The following is a 20,760-nucleotide window of genomic DNA, read 5'->3' on the forward strand; positions in this document are numbered from 1 at the left end:
TACTGAAGGCATCAAAACTATGAATGAACACGTGGAGTTTTATGTACTTAACAAAAAAGGTGAAATAACTGAAAACATGTTTTATATTCTAGTTTCTTCAAAATAACCACCCTTTGCTCTGATTACTGCTTTGCACACTCATGGCACCATTCTCTCAATGAGCTTCAAGAGGTAGAGTCACCTGAAATGGATTTCCAACAGTCTTTAAAGAAGGAATTCCCAGAGGTGTTTAGCACTTGTTGCCCATTTGCCTTCACTCACCAACTTACCCTAAACCATCTGAATTGGGTTCAGGTGTTGTGACTGTGGAGGCCAGGTCATTTTTAGTTAAGTGCATAAAACTCTACATGTGTTCATTCATAGTTTTGATGACTTTAGTGAAAATCTACAATGTAAATAGTCATGAAAATAAAGAAAATGCATTGGACGAGAAGGTGTGTCCAAACTTTTGGCTGGTACTGTATATATATCTTCGTCTTGCTTTCTGCACTTGCGCTGAACTTACTAGAAAGGGTCATGTTGGCAGTTAATTTATTTTAACAAACAGATGTTCTGAAGTTCTTTTTAAATCCTTTCTCAGACACATCTACATCTACAACCCACTTTCTGAAGGCCTCAGAGAGGTATTTGGATTTGCCATTGGTGATCCTCACACTTTAACAATCAAAAGCAAAACCAAAACAAAAGTAATATCTGAGGTTTACATAAAACAGGGTCCTCCAAAATCCTCTCCAACCAATGAATCAATGTTCTAATCAAGACCAAAGGTGATCCAGCATTGTACAAATGTGCCCCTGACAACAAACTGTTCGTCTTGGCGCTGACTACAGTGCTTCTACACACAGATTCATTGTTCGTTTTTACTTGATTTTGTTGTGGTGAATACGACCAACAAATCTGTGTGTGTGGAGGCACTGAAAAGCCACCTTTGGTCTTCATCAAAGGCCCTACCTTTAGTGAACACACACTTCAATATGCAGTTCCAAAAGGACAATGCTCATCCACATACTGCTGAAACAGATGCCAAGCCATGGGCAAACTGCATCACCGGCCATATCTCCTGATATGCTGAAAATGTGTGGCATGCTCATTACCACAGTCTGGTAGAATTCTGCTGAATTATTTGAACTGCATGTTATGGATTATCACAGGACACCATTAGGAACCTCTACAACTTGCATTAAACATGTATTACAAATGCTTTACATGTTATTTCTGTATAAAATGTGTAATATTGCCCATATCAATCTGAATTTATTATCCTTTACTGTTCCTGATAACTTTTAGCTTCATTTTGAATACCACTGCAATCCAACATTTTTTGATGAGTGTTATACAAATATTTTTTTTATTATTTTACTCTTTCATTCCTCTTTCAAAACACGGTAATTGTTTCTATTTTTTTGTAAAGGCAGTTAAAGGCCAATCATTTTTTAAATGGTTGAAATATTAGTTGGTTCATTCTGAAATGTTCAATTAAAAAAAATCAAATGGTACTTTTAAAAGCTAAGTATCATATGACTCTATGTCCTAACATTGTGTGGAAACAAACCGGTGTGTGTATGTGTGTGTTTATATACCTATATATATGTACCTGAGAGTGTGAGCCTGCTGAGTGCATGTCCCTAATCTGGTTCATCCCCGAGCCTCTTACACACTGAAGTGGCGCATGGACGATGCACATGGGGACCATCCACAGAAGCCATGGAGTGCAGTTAACGTAATTCACTGATTTATTAACTACCTACTGCGGCAGCTGGGATTCGTTTTCAGGGCTGTGAGGATCACTTGCCAGGGATGTGCTCTAATGTGAGCTTCAGCATTAGCTCTGTGAGGATATATTACCCAGATGCTCAGTTAAGTAGCGTACGTGCTAGAGCTCCACAACACACAGTGGGTTTATTTCTATTGCGATGCTGGCCATTGCAAAGGCTCTGAAGGTGTTATCTGTGAGAAAGGCTAGACTGCTTCAAATTGCTGTTGTCTTTGTAGCAGCATAGCTTAGCTTCTTTAAAGTCTGTGTTCAGACTGCCACTGACCACACTGATTTTTAATGTATCTAAATTGCATCGTTTGATTTACAATGGTCTGGACAGCCAGAAACCACAGGAAAACAGATTTGTTCAAATCGGATCAAAACCACAGTTGATGGTCTGAAATTAGATTACAATTGTATTTGTACAGATCTTAGTCTGGATGCTCTGGATGCTTGAATATTAATGTGTCTTTTTATCACTTGCTGTAAATTTTACATAATTTTCTTTTAGGACACAGAAGTCATGGCAATATTGAGCTTTCAAGCACCATCCACATAATTAAGGGTCAGGACATTGAGGAGACCATTCTAAATGCCGTTAAAATGTTAGACACTTCCAACCAACCTACCTTATTTTATTGTTGGGTTTAGCCTCACTGTCATATTAGAAAATTAGAAATTAGAAAATGTCCCACTTTCATCTGTCTAGCTGATGGTTTTAGGTTGCATCCTGTTTCTTCATTACTCCATCCACGTTGTGCAAAGTAGCACAAGCAGGAAAATTACAATGACAGAGCATGATTTTTGCAAAGTTGAATGCTTCACATTTGTTTTACTCTTTATTTTAGTTATAAAGAAATATGACAACTGGATTTGTTGCACAAGTGGCATTCTATCACAGTACCACAGTGCTGGAATTCACTGAGCTCCTGAGAGAGACCCATTCTTTCACTAATGTTTGTACAATCAGTCTGCATGCCTAGGTATGTGGCCTTATATACCTGTGGTCATGGAATGGTTGGAAATCATTGGAGTTCAGTTATTTAGATGGGTATGCAAATATTTTTGGCAGTATAGTGTATATAGTAGAAACACTGTACTGAGCTTATTGTTCTATCTGCTAGGATGTTAAAATGTTTGTTGTTCAAGAATTTTTTTTTAACTCTAGTTTTAGAATAGAGGAACCTTTTTTTGGATCCATAAAGCCACATTTTGTATCAGGGATGTGTGTGAGAGTGAATAATATTTAAAGTGGAAAAAAATAAACCTTTGCATCAGGTAAAGGTGCTTTAAACCCTTGAAAAGGTTCTTCATACTCAAACATCTCTATTACAAACGTGTTTATTTACGGACCCAAAAGTGTTTCTTCGATGGCATCGCTCAAAGAACCTTTTGAAGCACCTTTATTTTTAAGAGTGTGTGAACTGCTGGATTGAGTTTCCTCTACGCGATATAGCTTAGCAGTGCTACTAGCTCGTGCTTTTTTTCTCTCTAAATAGAACTCTGTTGAAGCACTTCTCTACTATTCATGACAGTGTATAATATTAATCCTCTTTGTATACAAACACCTCATCCTTAACCTGTTTATGTACGTATCACAGTGTACATAAGCTCCGTCTCTTAAATCTGACTTCCTTACGTCTGTCTGTATCAAGCTACTGATATTTATAGGCTGAACGATTTGCTTTTTTTTTGAGAGAGAGAGAATGCACGCATGAATGACTGTGTGTTTGGAAGATACCATGCTTGTCACCTCTTGGAAACGTAGCCATTATTCTAACCTCGCTTGGTGAGCGCAGCGAGACAGCGTGACGATATTTCCCTTTCCCTCTCTCTGCTTCTTCTCCTCTTCTGTCTGCTCCTATCAGGGATTACAGACGGGTAACAGAAAACGGAAAACAAAAAACGGAAAGCCAACAGTGTTTTCACAGAACTTAATTAAAAAACAGGACGAGAAGCACTTGCAGACAGAAAACTGGTGATATTTGGACATAATAATAGTGATGTTAGGGTTTTATTTTGGGCACACTGTCTATTTAAATGTGACTGTGACTGATTTTATGTTATTGTTATTATAATATGCCTGATTTGCTCACAAAATGCTTGCAATAATTGCATCAGTATCTTAACTGACAGTTTATTTCATGTTTATTGGGTATCGACTGTAGTGTGGAAAAGCCTCTGATATTGTAGAGTAGTGTATTTGTTGGTTGTTTATATAAAGACAGAAGCAGAATGCAGTGAAAGCAGTGGATCATCTACAGTGATGAGTCTTTGCATTTGTCTTGGTGGAGATGACCAATAAATCCATGTGTGGATGCACTGTGAGCAGTAACAAGATAATTGGCTTGTTATCATGCATCAAACATTTTGAAGGCCTGGTGTCATGGTGTGGGGTGTAATTTCATACAATGCCAGATGACCTTGACTCTTCATTCCAGACACTTTGACAACCCAATGTTTGTTTACGAGGCAAAGCAGCTATTGGCCCTACCATTTCTGTGCATCATAGCATCATCATTGGTGTGCCATTCCAGCAGGACAATGCTCATCCACATACTGATGCCATCTCTAGAGCTTGTCTTAATGACATTGATAACATGAGATACTATGTACTATCCACTGATTGGCAGTTTGTGTATATAGAAGAGTTAATTTGCCAAAAAACGTACATAGATGGTATTCTTTCAACTTTATCTGTTTTCAAAGCCTTACAGCTTTTCTATGCCATACAGTAAATAACACACATTTAAAACACACACACAAATACACACTATGAAGTTTTGATGCTCCTTTGTTGCCAAGATAACAATGAACTTCTAACTGTTGACTGTTTGTCAAGGTTCTAATCTGTCATTGATGCACTAGTGTTTTCCACTGCCAGGATAGCAATACGCCAGAAATGTACCTGAACACATCTCACTTCCAAACCACCAAGCCCATCACAACCATCTTTGCTATTTAAAAGACGCAGGCACAAGGCTTAAAAATAGACTGATCGCAGGGTGTAAGATATCAATGAGCACTGCAACGTGCCTTGTGCATGGTATAAGATAGTCTTTTATTCTGTAATAAAGGAGTCTACAGAATGACCACACCCACTATGCCACCAATACGAGCAGTAGTCCTTAGCATAACAAATCCATAAGCAGAAAATGTCAAGAAATAAATGGACATGCATTAAACACCATATAAAGATTGAATTAAAATATTATTTGTCTTACGACCTTGTTGTTTTGTTTCTCTCCACTTGATGAACTAAGCAACTGTTTTCTTTCCTTTCCATTCCAGGATGCCAGTTCTTCCTTTTTCCAGTTTGGAGCCTCCCTCCAGCAGGAGGCGCTGCTGATGTTGGCTGTGATGGAGGAATACGACTGGCATGTCTTCTCGGTGGTCACCACCAAGTTCCCGGGCTACCAGGAGTTCATCTCCACCATTCGTGTGACAGTGGACCACAGCTTTGTGCGTTGGGACCTGCAGAGCGTGGTGACGCTGGAGGGTGTTGGCGAACCCGAGGACCGGGCGCATGTGCAGCTCAAGCGCATCCAGTCGCCCGTCATCCTCCTCTACTGCTCCAAAGACGAGGCAGAGATGGTGCTGGTGGAGGCGAAGTCTCTGGGGCTGACGGGGGCCGGCTACGTGTGGATGGTACCGAGCCTCACGACCGGTAATCCGGAGCGCACACCCGAGACTTTTCCATCGGGAATGATTTCCGTGGCATACGATGAGTGGGACTACCCGCTGGAGACTCGAGTGCGTGATGCTGTGGGAATCTTCAGCTCAGCAGCGGCAGCCATGTTCAGGGAGCAAGGCCGCATCCCAGATGGAACAGTCAGTTGCTCTGGTCAGTCGGAGAAGCCGGAGGTGCCCCCCAGTGCACTGCGCAGGTAAGCTGGGGACGCTTCCTATTAGATGTGAAATGTGTAGCAGGTTGATGTAGAAGGAATATCATGGAAAATGTTTTTTTTATTGCTATATTTTGTTTTGTTTACTATGCACAACTACCCACAATCTCAAAAACAACGGTCAGTGACTTACAACCTTCACTGAGCAGGGGCTAATATATGGCAATCTACCTCCTGAACAAGAGCAGTATTATACAGTGGCTTGTAAAAGTATTAATACTGCTTCACTTTTTCACATTTTGTCACCTTACAACCACAAACGTAAATGTATTGTATTGAGATTTTATGTAAGGAGACCAACAAAGAGTATCACATAATTGTGAAGTGGACATATAAAACAAAGGAATTCACCAGACAGGTCAGAGATAAAGTTGTGGAGTATAAAGCAGAGTGAGCTTATAAAAACATATCCCATGTTTGAGCATCCTAAGTCGCACTGTTCAATCCATCATCCAAAAATGTAAAAAGTATTCCTACCCACACCCAAACTGATAGATCAAACAAGGAGAGCACTGATGAGAGAGAAGCAGCCAAGAGGCCCATGGTCACTCTGGAGGAGCTGCAGAAATCCACAGCTCAGGTGGGAGAATTTGTCCACAGGACAACTGTAAGTTATTCACTCCACAAATCTGGCCTTCATGGAAAAGTATAGAGAAGAAAAGCATTGTTTAAAGAAAAAACATAAGAAGTGGCATTAGCAGATTGCCACAAGCTATTCAGGGGACACAGCAAACATGTAAGAAGGTTCTGTGGTCAGATAAGACCAAAGTTTAACCTTTTGGCCTTAATGCAAAGTACAGTGTGTGGTATAAAAAAGGAACAGTGCTCATCACCCTGAACACACCATCCCCACTATGAAACATGGTGGTGGCAGCATCATGCTTTAGGGATTCTTTTCTTCAGCAGGGACAGAGAAGCTGGTCAGAGTTGATGAGAACTTTCAGGGCAATCATGAAAGAAAACCTGTTGGAGGCTCAGAAGATTTAAGACTGAAAAGGAGATTCAACTTTCAGCAAGACAATGACCCTAAAGATACAGCCAGAGCTACAGTGGAATGGTTTAGATTAAAGTAAGCACATTTTTTATTTCAAAATTCTCCACACATTCTTTGAATTCAGGTCAGGAGTTCAGGAAGTTCAGTCAAGCACCTGTACCCTCTTCTTAAACCGCAATGTCTTTGTAATGGGTGCAGCTTGTGGTTTTGCATCCATTTCCTCACCCATGATTACTGAGTAATCGGAGCACAATAAAATGTGATTCCACTGTGTGATGGTCCACCTGAGATACCTCCAAGCTCAGAGTTACCTCTGCTACTAGCTAGCAAAAGGCTTTTACTTTGTTGTTGATGTTTTTGGGTTCAGTGCATCTGAGGGATTAGAGATCACAGGTGTTCAGCTTAAGTTTACGCCTTTTCCCTTTACACATTGAAATTACTCCCCTTCTCCTTGAATCAATAAATTATATTATTATTATTATGCACTGTAGAGGAAGACATATTTAAATCTCTTCATATCTTTCTTTGAGGAACATTGTTTTTAAGCATGTAAAAACTCTTCTCACACATTTTTTTAAGATGTCTTATAGACCATATTTTTGGCATAAATCTGCAAACCTACACTGTTATTTTCAAAAACATTTTTTAATTGTCTAACTTGTATTCCATTTTGGGAAAATAAATGTGATATTGTTTATTAGAAAGTCTGAATCATGCCATATTGGTGTAAATGTACATTAAATTATATTGCTATTGGTGGGCTTGTTGGCTCTCTACCAAGCTGTAAGTGTTTTTTGCTATTCCTGGGTTTTTAAATAGAAGGTGTTGTCTGATTGATTTGCTTAAAAATGGAAGATTCTTAGGGTTTATTTTTTAAATTTCCGATTGCTCAATATCGATCCACTGTTTTTTTTTTATTTGGGTATAGTCAGTGTATTATATATTGCGGTTGAGTGGGTTGAAAATAGTGGAGAAAATTTTATGCATTGCTGCATTGAGTTTTTTATCTTTTTGCAATGTTGATAGTTAACATTTTGTTACAATCTAGAAGATCCTATGCTCATCTTTGCCCCTAAAAGACATAGATGAGCCGTCAATCTTGCACTGTACAGCTTGATTTAGGGCGTGTCAGTGTGTGCCTTTGGTATTGTGAGAATTCTAGTTCTGTTATCCCGCAATGACATGAATTATATTGTTCGGGACTATTTGGCGGATTGGTATTTTAACAGCGCAGCGCTTTTGCCTTTCTCAGCAGAGGACACTGACCTGCTCATTCACGCTGTGAATGGCAACAACAATGGGTTAACAATAATGTTATATTATATTGTATTCTGTTTATTTTTAATATAAGAGATATAAGAGTTTGTGTAAAATAGGGCCCATAGCTTTTGGTGGATACTGCTTTTGTACCAAATCATGGTTATAATCACCTGTTGAATTCAACTGTTTGAAATCACATCATTATTCGTTTTTTTTTCTTCCCATTACTAACCCTAAGTTGCCTTTACCCTTGTTTTTTTATTGAATGTGTTACAAACCTGAAAAGCAGGAATGGCTGTATATTAACAAATGAAATGCAGTTGACCATACAATACACAAATACAAAAAAAATAAATCTTGGCTTCATACTGTATACAAAGAAACCAAGTAAAGATACAAGTACAAAAATAGATCTTTATTAAATTGGTCTTTATTACTCTATATAAAAAATAGTTAAGGTTGTTGTGAACTACCTGTAAGCTTATAAATTGCAGCTTAAGTGAAACAGGAATATTCGCCTATATTTTGTAATTCAGTTAAATCCGTGGGTTTGTTTTTTCATGCTGCTTTAACAATAGGGTTTTTTTTTCTTGCTACAAGACACCGTCAGCATAGAAATGTGACTGATTCCCATAAGTCCGCTTGTCTCTCTTCCTCAATTGCTGCTCCCCATTGCCCAGAAACATTTCCTAAGTCCAGCGTGTTGAGCATTGTTCAAGCTGTCAAGGAGACAAGTGAAGGATGCGGAAAATTTCCGCCAGAATTTCTCCTTCAGTGGAGGTGCGTGATAAGATATTCCAGTGTATCTAGTGCAGAAGAGTTTCATGGCTTTGGGTGGCAGCCGAGCATGACGGTTACATGGGAACGTGACCAACATCCCTATGAGGACTGTGTGCTTTCAAAAAAACTAAGCAGCTTTATCAGCCAAACGTATTACAGATAGCAGTGTCCAATCCACAAACCTGAATCCACAATAATCTTGGGTTGTGGGTCCTGTTTATAATGTAGTGATAGCTTTAGTTGATACCAATGTGAGAGCATAAGCTGATACCACTGTGACTTTTGCTTTAGAAAAAAAACACTTTTTTATTTATAAGTGATTAGAGATTAAAACCTCTTACTAACTCAGTTAACTCTGTGAAGCAGTATATAAAGCAACACACTAAATTCCATTCATCCATCCAGCCCTTTACCTAAACCCACCACTGTATAGAACTAAAGACTTAAGACTAATCCATAGAGTTTAATATGAAGTCAGCCCACCCTTTGTAGATATAACAACTTTATCTTTTCACAAGGTTTAGAATTTTTTTTTTCCATTTTCTTTCCAATTTACACGGCCAATTACCCAACCCACTCATTAAGACTCTCCCTATCACTAGAGATGCCCCAACACACCAGGAGGGTGAAGACTAACACATGCCTCCTCTGATACATGTGTAGTCAGCCACCACCTCTTTTTGAACTGCTGCTGATGTAGCTTTGCTGAGTAGCATCACATAGCACTCGGAGAAAAGCGCAGCGACTCGGATCTGATACATCAGCTCACAGATGCAGCCTTGTGCTGATCGACATCACCCTAGGAGTGATGAGGGGAGAGAGCGACATCTACCCACCCAGAGATAGCAAGGCCAATTGTGCTGTTTATTGTCACAGTTTATTAAAACAGGAAAGGGCCATTCCCAAACTCTTCCCACAAAGTTGGGAGCATGAAATTGCCCCAAATATCTTGGTGTGCTGAAGAATTAGGAGTTCCTTCCACTGGAACTCTACTAGATGGGGTTGAGCACAACTGTTGACAAACAACCACATGCACCATAATCCCCCCTCCACCAAACTTTACGCTTTGATGCATCTGCTCGACCATGGAAAACCTATTCTATGAAGCTATGTACACACTCTTCTTAAATTAATCTGAAGGCAACATGAACTTTGGATGTCTGTAGTGGTTGACTTTACAGAAAGGTAGCCTTTGCGCACAATGTACCATTCATTTTATGTGGTCTACCACCGAATTGCTGTCGTTCCAGATGCTTTCACTTTGTTATAATAGCACTGACAGTTGACTGTGGCATCCTATCACAGTACCATGCTGGAATTATAAGCTCCTGAGGGTGACCCATTTTACACTAATGTTTGTAGACGCAGTGTGCATGCCTAGTTGCTTGGGATTATACAATTGTGGCCATGAAAGTGATTTGGCAATATAGTGTTTGTCTGTCTAAAGCACATTGTTCCAAAGATCTTGATCTATTGGTTCTGGTTTAGGTGTTCTATGACAGTTTTTTGTCTTATCCTTATGGTTATTTTGTTTATTTATTTTTTACCACAGTAGTTTTCTTCTTTACTTCCATGAAAATGAAACTTGTTTGGTCTCTTTCTGATGGTAGACTCTGTACTCTGGCCCAAACTGTCCATTATAGATGTTTTTAAAAAGATTTCGGAGACTTCTTTACACATCTTTTGCTCTCCTCTTGACCTGAACTTGCTAGAAGGGCCTGACCTGGCCATGTTGGTAGTTGTTTCACTTGTAAATTATTTAGCAGGCAGTGAAACGGCTGATTTCTGGATGCCTCTGAGAGCTCTTTGAATCTGGCCATAATGATCCACTCACTTCAACAATCAAGAGCAAACCAAACTAATGTCTGAAGACAGACTCCTCCAAAATCCTCTCCAACCTAATCTAATCATCCTCTGCTGATGTTCTGCATCTGATTCTAATTTTAGACGTTTTAAGTAGTAATAAATATTTAGCCTACAGCAGTTTAGCCTCCCCATTAGCTTTAAAAGTGACTCATTTGGCCTGCTAAAATCTTGCAAGCTTTCACTTTCACATCATTTTTCTCCATATACTCGTGCTGGCTCTTCCTGAGCTAATGCATTTTAGTTCTAAAAATTAAGCATGATTTTCTGGCCAGTTTAGCTGAAAGTTCTTGCTGAGCACACAAATGCCTGGCGCTAAAGAAGAAGCCATAATGAGCGCTAAAGTTTCTTCATTTGAGTTGCACAAAATACAGATATGAAATTCAATATTTATTCAGTACTGCAGTTTAAAAACAATACGATGCACTGACATTCAGGCTGACATTCAGCATGTTCTTTTGGGTGTTCAATACTAAATTTAATCTGCTATCACAACAACTCTGCATGAGATGAATTCCTACATTGACACTGATGGCTGTGGGTAAATTTATTAGACAGCTTACAATTGAGTTCCTCTGAAAAGCTGAGCTATCTAAGCTTTGGTGTTCTTATACATAGCTTGTTAATTTTGCATGCCATAATTAAAACCTTTAAAGACATTTTGTCCAAATGACAGACTTTAAAACATGGAGATTCATTGGTTTGATGGAAGCAGGATGGTGATGTTGATTAATGGCCTGCCATTTAAGCTGTTGTCACACTTGTTTGTAGTGGTCTCTGAACTGCTATGGACTGGAACTGGGTCTTCTTTAGTAATGAATCAACAACCAACACTGCCCAAATAGCTGGTGTGATGATCTGCAGAGCCATAGCATTTGACAGTCGGTCTCCATTAGTACCAATATGAGGGATACTAACAGCTCAATGCTATGTGTAAGACATCCTGTAGTCATATGTGTTGCTTCTCATGATCAGGAATCCGAACTGGTGATTTTTTAGCAGAATGCTTTACCACACACAGTGAGTTTCCAGGTAATCTATCTATCAGAAAACATTTTGGAACTATATATATATATATATATATATATATATATACAGCTGTACAGCTCTGGAAAAAATAAGGGACCACCTAAAAATGATAGGTTTCTTTGATTTTACCAAATTAAAAACCTCTGGATTATAATCTAAAGGAAGATGATTGATCACAAGCCATCAAACCAAACTGAACTGCTTGAATTTTTGCACCAGGAGTAAAAGCATAAAGTTATCCAAAAGCAGTGTGTAAGACTGGTGGAGGAGAACATGCCAAAATGCATTAAAACTGTGATTAAAATCCAGGGTTATTCCATCAAATATTGATTTCTGAATTCTTAAAAACTTTATGAATATGAACTTGTTTTCATTGCATTATTTGAGGTCTGAAAGATCTGCATCTTTTTTTGTTATTTCGGCCATCTTTCATTTTCTGCAAATAAATGCTCTAAATGACAATATTTTTATTTGGAATCTAAGAGAAATATTTTTTGTAGTTTATAGAATAAAACAATATTCAATTTACTCAAATATATACCTATAAATTGCAAAATCAGAGAAACTGATTCAGAAACTGAAGTGTTTTCTTAATTTTTTTCCAGAGTTGCACAGGGCCATCTCAAAAAAATAGAATATCTTTGAAAAGTTACTTTATTTCAGTAATTCAGTTAAAAATGTAAAACTCATATATTATTTAGATGTTTTACACACAGAGTGATCTATTTTAAGCGTTTATTTATTTTATTGTTGATGATTTTGGCTTACAGCCAATGAAACCCCAAAATCAGTGTATTAGAATATTATATAAGACCAATTGGTACTTTCTGCAGTGTGGGCAGTGTGCCAAATCCTGCTGGAAAATGAAATACGCATCTCCATAAAAGTTGTCAGCAGAGGGAAGCATGAGCTTAGCAAACTGCCCACACTGCCAAAAGTACCAATTGGTCTTATATAATATTCAAATTTTCTGAGATACTGACTTTGGGTTTTTATTGGCTGTAAGCCATAATCATCAATAATAAAATAAATAAACACTTAAAATAGATCACTCTGTGTGTAATACATCTATATAATATATGAGTTTCACATTTTGAACTCAATTACTGAAATAAAGTAACTTATCAAAGAAATTCTCATTTTTTGAGATGGCCCTGTATATAAGTAGCCTATTGTATTGTACTTACTCTCTATTATCTACTAGTACTCTACTGCTTTCTGTTCCTTTCTTATTTTAGCACTGTCCTTGGCTGGATTAAATCAAGGGATGGTTCTGAATATGTGGATCTGGGTAAAGTATGGTAAACCTGTAAGGTTTAGTGTGAAACTGTACTACATCAATAGCACACTGTGGAGTTCTTGTGGAAATATGAGCTGTCTAAGTCTCTTAAGTCCGGGTGTGCTGAAACGTAGCTCTCACTGTAGCTGTATATAGTTGTAGAATCCAGTCACGTAAGATACAGACCTACTTTCTGTAAATCGCCGGATTATTCCCAAAATATTGAAGAATTCTTGCATGTTAAGTCGTCCCAGTTGCAGACGGCTGATTGCAAGTCACGTCACGTGCCTCGTCGTTCTCCGCCAGTAATCGTAAGCAGCTAATTGTTTCTGGCGTTCAGCAAGCTGTGTTTGTTTTGGTAACAGACAGCCCAAGGTTTCACCTCATGCAGCGCTGTGGCAGGTGATCCTAGGAATATTAATGTCACAGCCTGAGAGCCCCCCGCAAGAATGAGAAGTTCTAGAAAAAGAGCCGGAGAAAAAAAAACACTAATGCACCCATTCTTTCAGAGACGTGTTTTTTCTCAGGGGTTTACGCCGTGTTCACCTATTTCCGTCAGTGCAGTACTGGATATAGAAACTGAGACCAATCCTTCCAATCCTTCAGTAAATTCACCGCTTCCACAAAGCAGCCTGTGGGTTTGATTGGTGATCATGTCTGCCCTTGATAAGGCCGATTTCGGGTCAAATAGCAAGCGATTGCAGGGGTCCAAGCACTTCTGTAACAATAACAGGAATAAACCTGTTATCTGTATTGCTCTCTGTTAAGCTTTGGATGGTACATAGTATACATGTATGTGTTTCTTTTTTTTTTTTTTTTTTTTTGACAGAAAGCAACGCTTATCAGGAGTTGCCATGGGTTACCATCAGTTGCTGTTTTCAGCATTGGTAACCGTCTGCTCCGAGTAGGTGTTTCTTTTGATCTCTCCCCGGTTGCTAAGGCTGTCTGTATCTGGGACACTGCAGACTCTACACTGTGGGAACATTCTACATGACGCCACCATCCACAGAGCCTGTATTAACCTTTTTTTTTCTCAAAAGGCTCGCTGAGAGATTTTGTCACATATTGTAGCGCTCAGGATGGACACACTTTGTGAACAGTGTATCACTTCAGCGTGTATGGAGGATGCTATATCGAGAAGTGCTGATAACATGTTATAAAACCATAAAACCACAAAACCGCATGTGAAGTGTTAAGGCAAAGGATTGCATCAAAGGAATACTCCAGCGTTTTCCAGCATAATCTCTGTAAGACATGCCTGCAGCGTACGGCGATGCGTGTGCAGCTAGGACCACTTATTGATGTTAATAATAATTATTCAAGACGGCCATGACGGTTTCATTTACATTTGCAGGTCATCAGCGTCAATGTATTCCTTACTGCTGGATTGCTACCATAAACACTTTACAGTGAAGTATAAAAATGGCTTGGAACGGCTTGAAAATGCTCACATATGTATACGGTGTGAGGTGTTATCTTGTGAGAGAGATTGAACACTGATCAGCATGCTCATAGCAAGGCTGTGTAAATTATAATGTAAGTTCAAAGGAGGCCTGATTGTGGGTAGAGATAGACGGGACATTCAGTTTCCCAGGTTGTGCAGGTGTCCGCCTAGAATTTTCAATGTGATCAGACAAGTGATTCTAGCAGAAATCACCATTCAATGCAGGAAGACCAGGAAACTTTATTTCTTGGAACACAGCATGAAGAGGGTATAGTATATCTAGTTGAACTTGTTGTAATTTTTGAAAGACTGGCAATATACATTTAAACAAATAAAAAATATGTTTTTTTTACCAGTGTAATGGTGCTAACTTACTTTTATTACTTTTTTATTATTATTATTATTATTATAAGGATGCAAAAGAATACAATTACATGGCTCAAAATGCTCAAAAGGCATGTACTAATTTTCTTGATTAAGCCTGGGTGTTTTTTGGCCATACAGTGAAATAAATCAGTTAGCATTTTACTTGCCATTCCCTTTAAGAGCCAGGTGCACTCTGACTTGGCGGATTACTATTTTAACAGCGCAGCGCTTTTGCGATTTTCAGCAGATGAACCTGGCCTGCGCTTTCACACTGTGAAGGTGTGTGAGCAAGTCGTTTACAGAAACAGCATATTATTTCTTTGTGTATTTTGTTTATTATTGAGGTGACGTTGTCAGGATCCAATTCAGTCAGTGGTGCAACTGTGTTTTTTTGCTGTGAAGATAGCAAAATGCCAGAAATTTAAACGGGGTTTATTGACGGGGTGTAAGATAGCAATGAGCATCTCAACCCGCCTTGTGCAGGGTGTAGGGGCCTTTATCTGTGTTTTGTCTAATGTTTTGTTTGCTTTTACTTAGGAGTGTGACTAGATCTCGCGAGATTAAAACGTGATGATATTTCTCGTCAAGACTTTTTAAGAGGGATCTGGCAACACAGTAGCTATACAGCGAGTGTGATCGCTGAGCAGAGAGCAGCTCTCAGCAGAAGAGGAAAATTTGGGCATTTGTATAGAACAGAGGTCACTAATGGGCGGACCGTGGTCCGGGTCCGGACCCAAACGTTGTCCAACGCGGACCCAAACCTACTGAGAAGGATTTAATTGTATTTAATTGTGTCAAAAGTGCTTTGCGGCGCAGTGAATCACAGACCAATCACGTGTGAGGTAAGATCACCAAATGGCAATCAGACCTGTGCAGACGCGGTAAGGAATAAATAAGTAAATAAACACACTGCTCCTCACGCGGGATCGAACCCGTGTTGCAGCTGCTCCGGCTGTTGAATTGGGACGCGGCCGTGAAAAAACGCCCAAGAACGGGCGGAAACTAAAGTCATGCCGAGCGTGCTGGGCTCTTCTCATTTAGTTCTCTTGAACCCAGTATCGTGTCTCGTCTCGTCTTGTGATATTAGTGTCTCGTCACACCCCTACTTTTACTTATTTATTGTACATAAATACTAAATACATAACTCTTGACCAGCCATTTGTTGGCATTTGATTATTTAAAATGCCTACAAACATTCTGGCAATGATTTTTTACCTGCATGCCCAACTATTTAACCATTTTAACCAACAACAAAAAAATAGCTTGGACTGTCATAAAGCAGCTACCAACAAAAGCTGTTATCCATTAAATTGCATCTATGCACTTTTTGGCATAATGTGTATCTGTTTACTTTCACTGTATGATTTTTCCTTTCTCTGTAAAGTTGCTATTGTTATGTATATTTTTAATGATGTATTTATATATTAACTCTTTTATTGTATGATTTGTCTATGCCCTTATTTAGTCATTATTTTGTAACAAACCCTTAAGAACCTCCAGACAATTTGACTTTATGTGCTTTGAAATGATCTTGACTACCTGGAAGTCCTCAAGATCCGGTTTGAAAATTGATGAAAATAAGACAATTGAAGCCTTTTAGATTAAAAAGAACAGGAAGACACACAGCAGACCTACACCACTCAAGCATAAGAGGCTCCTTGAAACCTTGAATAGTTTCTTGTTCTTCAAAAATAGGCAAATAATAGTAACAAAGGCAACATTTTATATGATTGACATTTGAAAATTGCCTGTTGTGTCAGTCCACAGAGTCATAGCACAACTACACTGACGTACCTGTGGAGGAAAGTCAACAGTGCACGATTCCTTAGACTCACACCTTTGACATGATACTATAATGTAACATTCTTGTATCCCCAGCCTCTGGCTTGACATTAAAAAAGATTAAAGGTCTCATTCCATCGTTTTTTTATTCTTTTTTAAAATGTGTAGTTGTGGTGTCTAGTATGAATAAATGCCCTGTGATTTTTATTTTTTTTTTGTGAAAAAAAGTTCTCTGGTGATCTGGTATAACGCTACTTTAGTCCGGTGGATAAGTGGGCGGGGAGAAACAATAGGATTTCAGCTATTGCTTGTGAATATTCATACATGCGAACATATCTCCTCTGATTGGCTAACAGCACTGTCAGGCAGGGAGATGGACAAGAGTTAGAAACATTCTAAAATAAAGACATTTTTACACTAATAACAGTCTTTTCAATGTCATGTGTTACTTTACAAAATGTGTAATCCCCTGCTAACTTATTCTCTGTTAAACACGAAATCCACTGGAGATCCTATATAAAACCTATAGTTACACACAGAGGTGGGTAGTCCACGTCCAGAAAGTAAAAATCCACCTCAGGGTTTTGTTGGTTGAGCCACAGCAGAGCCGTCCAGGCACTTGGAACAAAACCTTGGGGTGGATTTTTACCTTTCTGGACCTGGACTACCCACCTCTGATTACACAAGATAGCTAGCTAACTAGTGTAAACAGAGCTGTTCTAAACATACATCTCAATTGTACTTCGCTGGTGGTTTTTCATAGACAAATTCTAACCATCCGAATTACAGGGCAAAGCATATAACACTGATGTGTTATTTTCACAAATAACACAGGAACAAACTGCCATGCTGTCCCTAATGCTGTTAGCTCCTGTCTGATGAGACAGTGTCAATGTTTGACTTTAGCTCTGTCTGCAGGCAGTCCCAAGCCGAGGTGGGCGAGGCAATGAATACTAATTCACGGGTTGATGTAGACACTGTGCTTTTCCTGATCTACTCATTTTTCTGAATATTTTATTTTACTAGCTACTGCAGACAATGGGGGTTTCATGTGCAGCATCATATACAACTCAGAGACCTATTGATTTTCAAGAACAAGAAAAAATGGATTTTAAAGAAAGAAAGCCGTTAAGAAGATTAGGGCCCTGTGAGTGTCGGTGTGTTGGTATTTTTCAGCAGACATGACTACTATATATAATCACATGACAGTGCTAAGGGAAGCTGCCACTGACTACTGTTATTTTTAACTTCATGTAGCTTCTGTTGGGCCTAGCCTTAAGCTAAAAGCTGCAAATGGGTTTGTTATTTAGCAGTTAGCGTGTTTAGTGAGTTCCATGACAAAGAACCCATGGGTGACTGTGAGCTGTGACTTTATGCTGTCAAAATATTTAGCTAGACCCAGGGAGGCATTTGTGTTTGTTTAAAGGGGATTCACAGTGGTTTAATGTGGATTCTTACTGAAGAACTGTTCACAGTAATGGGAAATGGACACATCCTAACAGAATATTACAGAACCTATTATCACTGGGAATTGGTAGTTAGCAGCCCAGTATACCAAATAACTTGCCCTTGTGAGGCCTGTATGGCATTTATCAGACCATTATCATCCATTATTGGTAGCTAACAACCTGGGGAACACATGGTGAGAGATCAGGTCAGTGATGGACCCCATCAGGGTCAGTGATGAGACCAGGAGAGGTTAAACATGAGCTTCATCTGGGTTGTACACTGGACATGGGGCTAGATAAGACTGTAAGTGGGCTGTAATGATAGGGCCCATTTAAAAAATCCTCCTAGCCCATGTTCCACCCATATTAATCCACTGGCAGCCCGTTATTATTAAGAATTTATAGTTACTAATAGTCACCAAATATTGGGGACTATTATATAATAAATAAAACTTGTAATTAGTAGCTCAATATTATGAAAATTTAAAAGTTATCAGCGGTTAGCAACCAAGCATCGCTCAGTATTAGTGGGTAGTAGCCAAGCATCGCTCAGTATTAGTGGGTAGTAGCCAAGCATAGCTCAGTATTGCTAGTTAGCAGGCGAGCATTGCTAAGTATTGATTTTAACGGCTGAGCATTGCTCAGTATTAGATCTTAACGGCAGAGAATCAATCAGTACTGGTTTTTAACAGCTTAGAATCACTTAGTAGTGATATTTACCAGCTAAGTATTGCTCAGTATTGGTTTCTAACAGCCAAGAATCGCTCACTATTGGTAGTTAGTGACCGAGCATCGTTTAGAATTGGTAGGTAGCAGCCGAGAATCGCTTAGTATTGGTAGGTAGTAGCCATGGATTGCTCAATATTGGTTGTTAGCAGGCAAGTGTTACCCAGTATTGGTAGAGAGCAGTCAAATATTGCTTAGTGTTGGTTTCTAACAGCCGAACATGGCTTAGTATTGGTTGGTTGCAGCCATGGATTGCTCAATATTGGTAGTTAGCAGCCGATAATCACCCAGTAGTGGTGGTTAGCAGCCAGTCTAGGGAGATAGCTGCTTAGTGTCACCTGTAATTTGTAGTTGGTAGCCCAGTATAGCCCAGTGTTGCCAAGTATTTGTGTGGTGGAGGATGTGTAGTTAGCAGGTGAGTGTCACTATGTATTGGTAGTTAGCAGGTGAGTGTCACTACGTATTGGTAGTTAGCAGGTGAGTGTCACTACGTATTGGTAGTTAGCAGGTGAGTGTCACTACGTATTGGTAGTTAGCAAGCAAGAATCAATCAGTATTGGTTTTTAACAGCAGGGAATCACTCATTATTGGTTTTTAACAGCAGAGAATCACTCAGTATTGTTTTTTAACAGCAGAGAATCACTTAGTAGTGATATTTACCAGCCAAGTATTGCTTAGTATTGGTTTCTAACAACCAAGCATCGCTCAGTAGTGGTAGTTAGCAGCCAAGCATGGCTCATAATTGGTGGGTAGCAGCCGATCATCGCTTAGCATTGGTAGGTAGCAGCCCTGTTGGTAGTTAGCCGGCAAGCATTACTCAGTACTGGTAGGGAGCAGTCAATTATTGCTTAGTGTTGGTTTCTTGCAGCCAAGCATGCCTCAGTATTGGTAGGTACCAGCCAACAATCACCATAATTTGTAGTTAGTAGGCCAGTATAGCCCAGTGTTGCCAGGTATTGGTGTGATGGAGGATCTGTAGTGAGTGGGTTAACTAGGACACTGTTATAATATGGGGGTTAGTTTGAGCTCAGTTTGCGGAACTGGAGCATTCCTTTAACGCTGGAAAGAGGCCATATAATGTTACATCAGTTTGAAATGAGCACTGTTCTGTATATAGATCTGCTTCACTTGAGGCAGTCACACTCACACACACACACACGCAAACACACACACACACACACACACACACACACACACACACACACACACACACACATGGAGCAGAAGCTGTATCTGAGTAGCAGGTGTAGAATCTGACCCTGTTCTTGCTCAGTATCTGCCCACAGGCAAAGCCTTATTCTCTGCCCAATGTTTGTTTCTTAATTAAGTCTGTTCCATCACACAAACCACTTCTTTCAGTGCCTCTCTCTCTCGCGCGCGTTCTCTCACACAAACGCATGCGTCCACAACAGCGGCTGCCAGTAAGAAGTATTTCTGCATCACGGACACTTTGATACGTGCATCGCTCTTCCGTGCGGCTGGCTGGAAAGTGCCACAGCCGCGCAGCCGCGGCGACATGTGCGTTTCTACGTGTTTGATGTGTCACAGTTCACCATGTCCTATCACTCTCCGCCAGACCTGCGCTATCTGCTCCAACAGAACACCTTAGAGACGGATTGGCACAGAAGGGGGAGGTGTGTGTATGTGTGTTTTCCTGAGAGGATGGAGGGCATCTCTTCAGAAACGTTCCCTGCAATATAATCACCTTTCAACGTTTCGCCGAATGTCAGTCCCCATTGTTTTGTGTGTCTTTTTTTTTCTTTTTTTTTTTTGATCCTGTTATTCTGAGAAGCTCAGAGCCTGAGGGGGAATTTACGCATAATTTCTTCAGCCACATTTGCGGAAACTCTTCTAGCGCACATTATTAGCTGCTTGATGGACATACTTTGAGATTTCCATCTGTGTGACATGCATATATGAGCTACTTCTTTCTCTTTTACATGCTTGCACATATCAAGGAAGGAAATCACTGACCTCACTGCCATGTGAATTCTGTAGGAAATAAGCCAAAAGGAAACAAAAAAAAAATAAAGACTAACAAAAAAAAGATTCACAAGTGTGTTAAGGTATTCGGGCTATATGCATAATGCTTTTTTATTTGATTAATTTTCTTATATGACTTTTTTCT

At 39.4% G+C, this 20,760-nt stretch overlaps 1 protein-coding gene across 1 annotated transcript in view; it reads left to right on the forward strand.

The window, feature by feature from the left end:
- grin2ab (glutamate receptor, ionotropic, N-methyl D-aspartate 2A, b) overlaps positions 1-20,760 on the forward strand; it is a 190,914-nt gene that overhangs the window by 136,810 nt on the left and 33,344 nt on the right. Inside the window, exon 4 of the mRNA XM_007260263.3 lies at positions 5,048-5,643. Within this exon, the coding sequence (XP_007260325.3) occupies positions 5,048-5,643 (596 nt within the window). The remainder of the gene's footprint in view (positions 1-5,047; positions 5,644-20,760) is intronic.

The sequence above is a fragment of the Astyanax mexicanus genome, chromosome 21 (genome assembly GCF_023375975.1).
Source record: "Astyanax mexicanus isolate ESR-SI-001 chromosome 21, AstMex3_surface, whole genome shotgun sequence".
In the NCBI taxonomy this organism is placed as follows: domain Eukaryota; kingdom Metazoa; phylum Chordata; class Actinopteri; order Characiformes; family Acestrorhamphidae; genus Astyanax; species Astyanax mexicanus.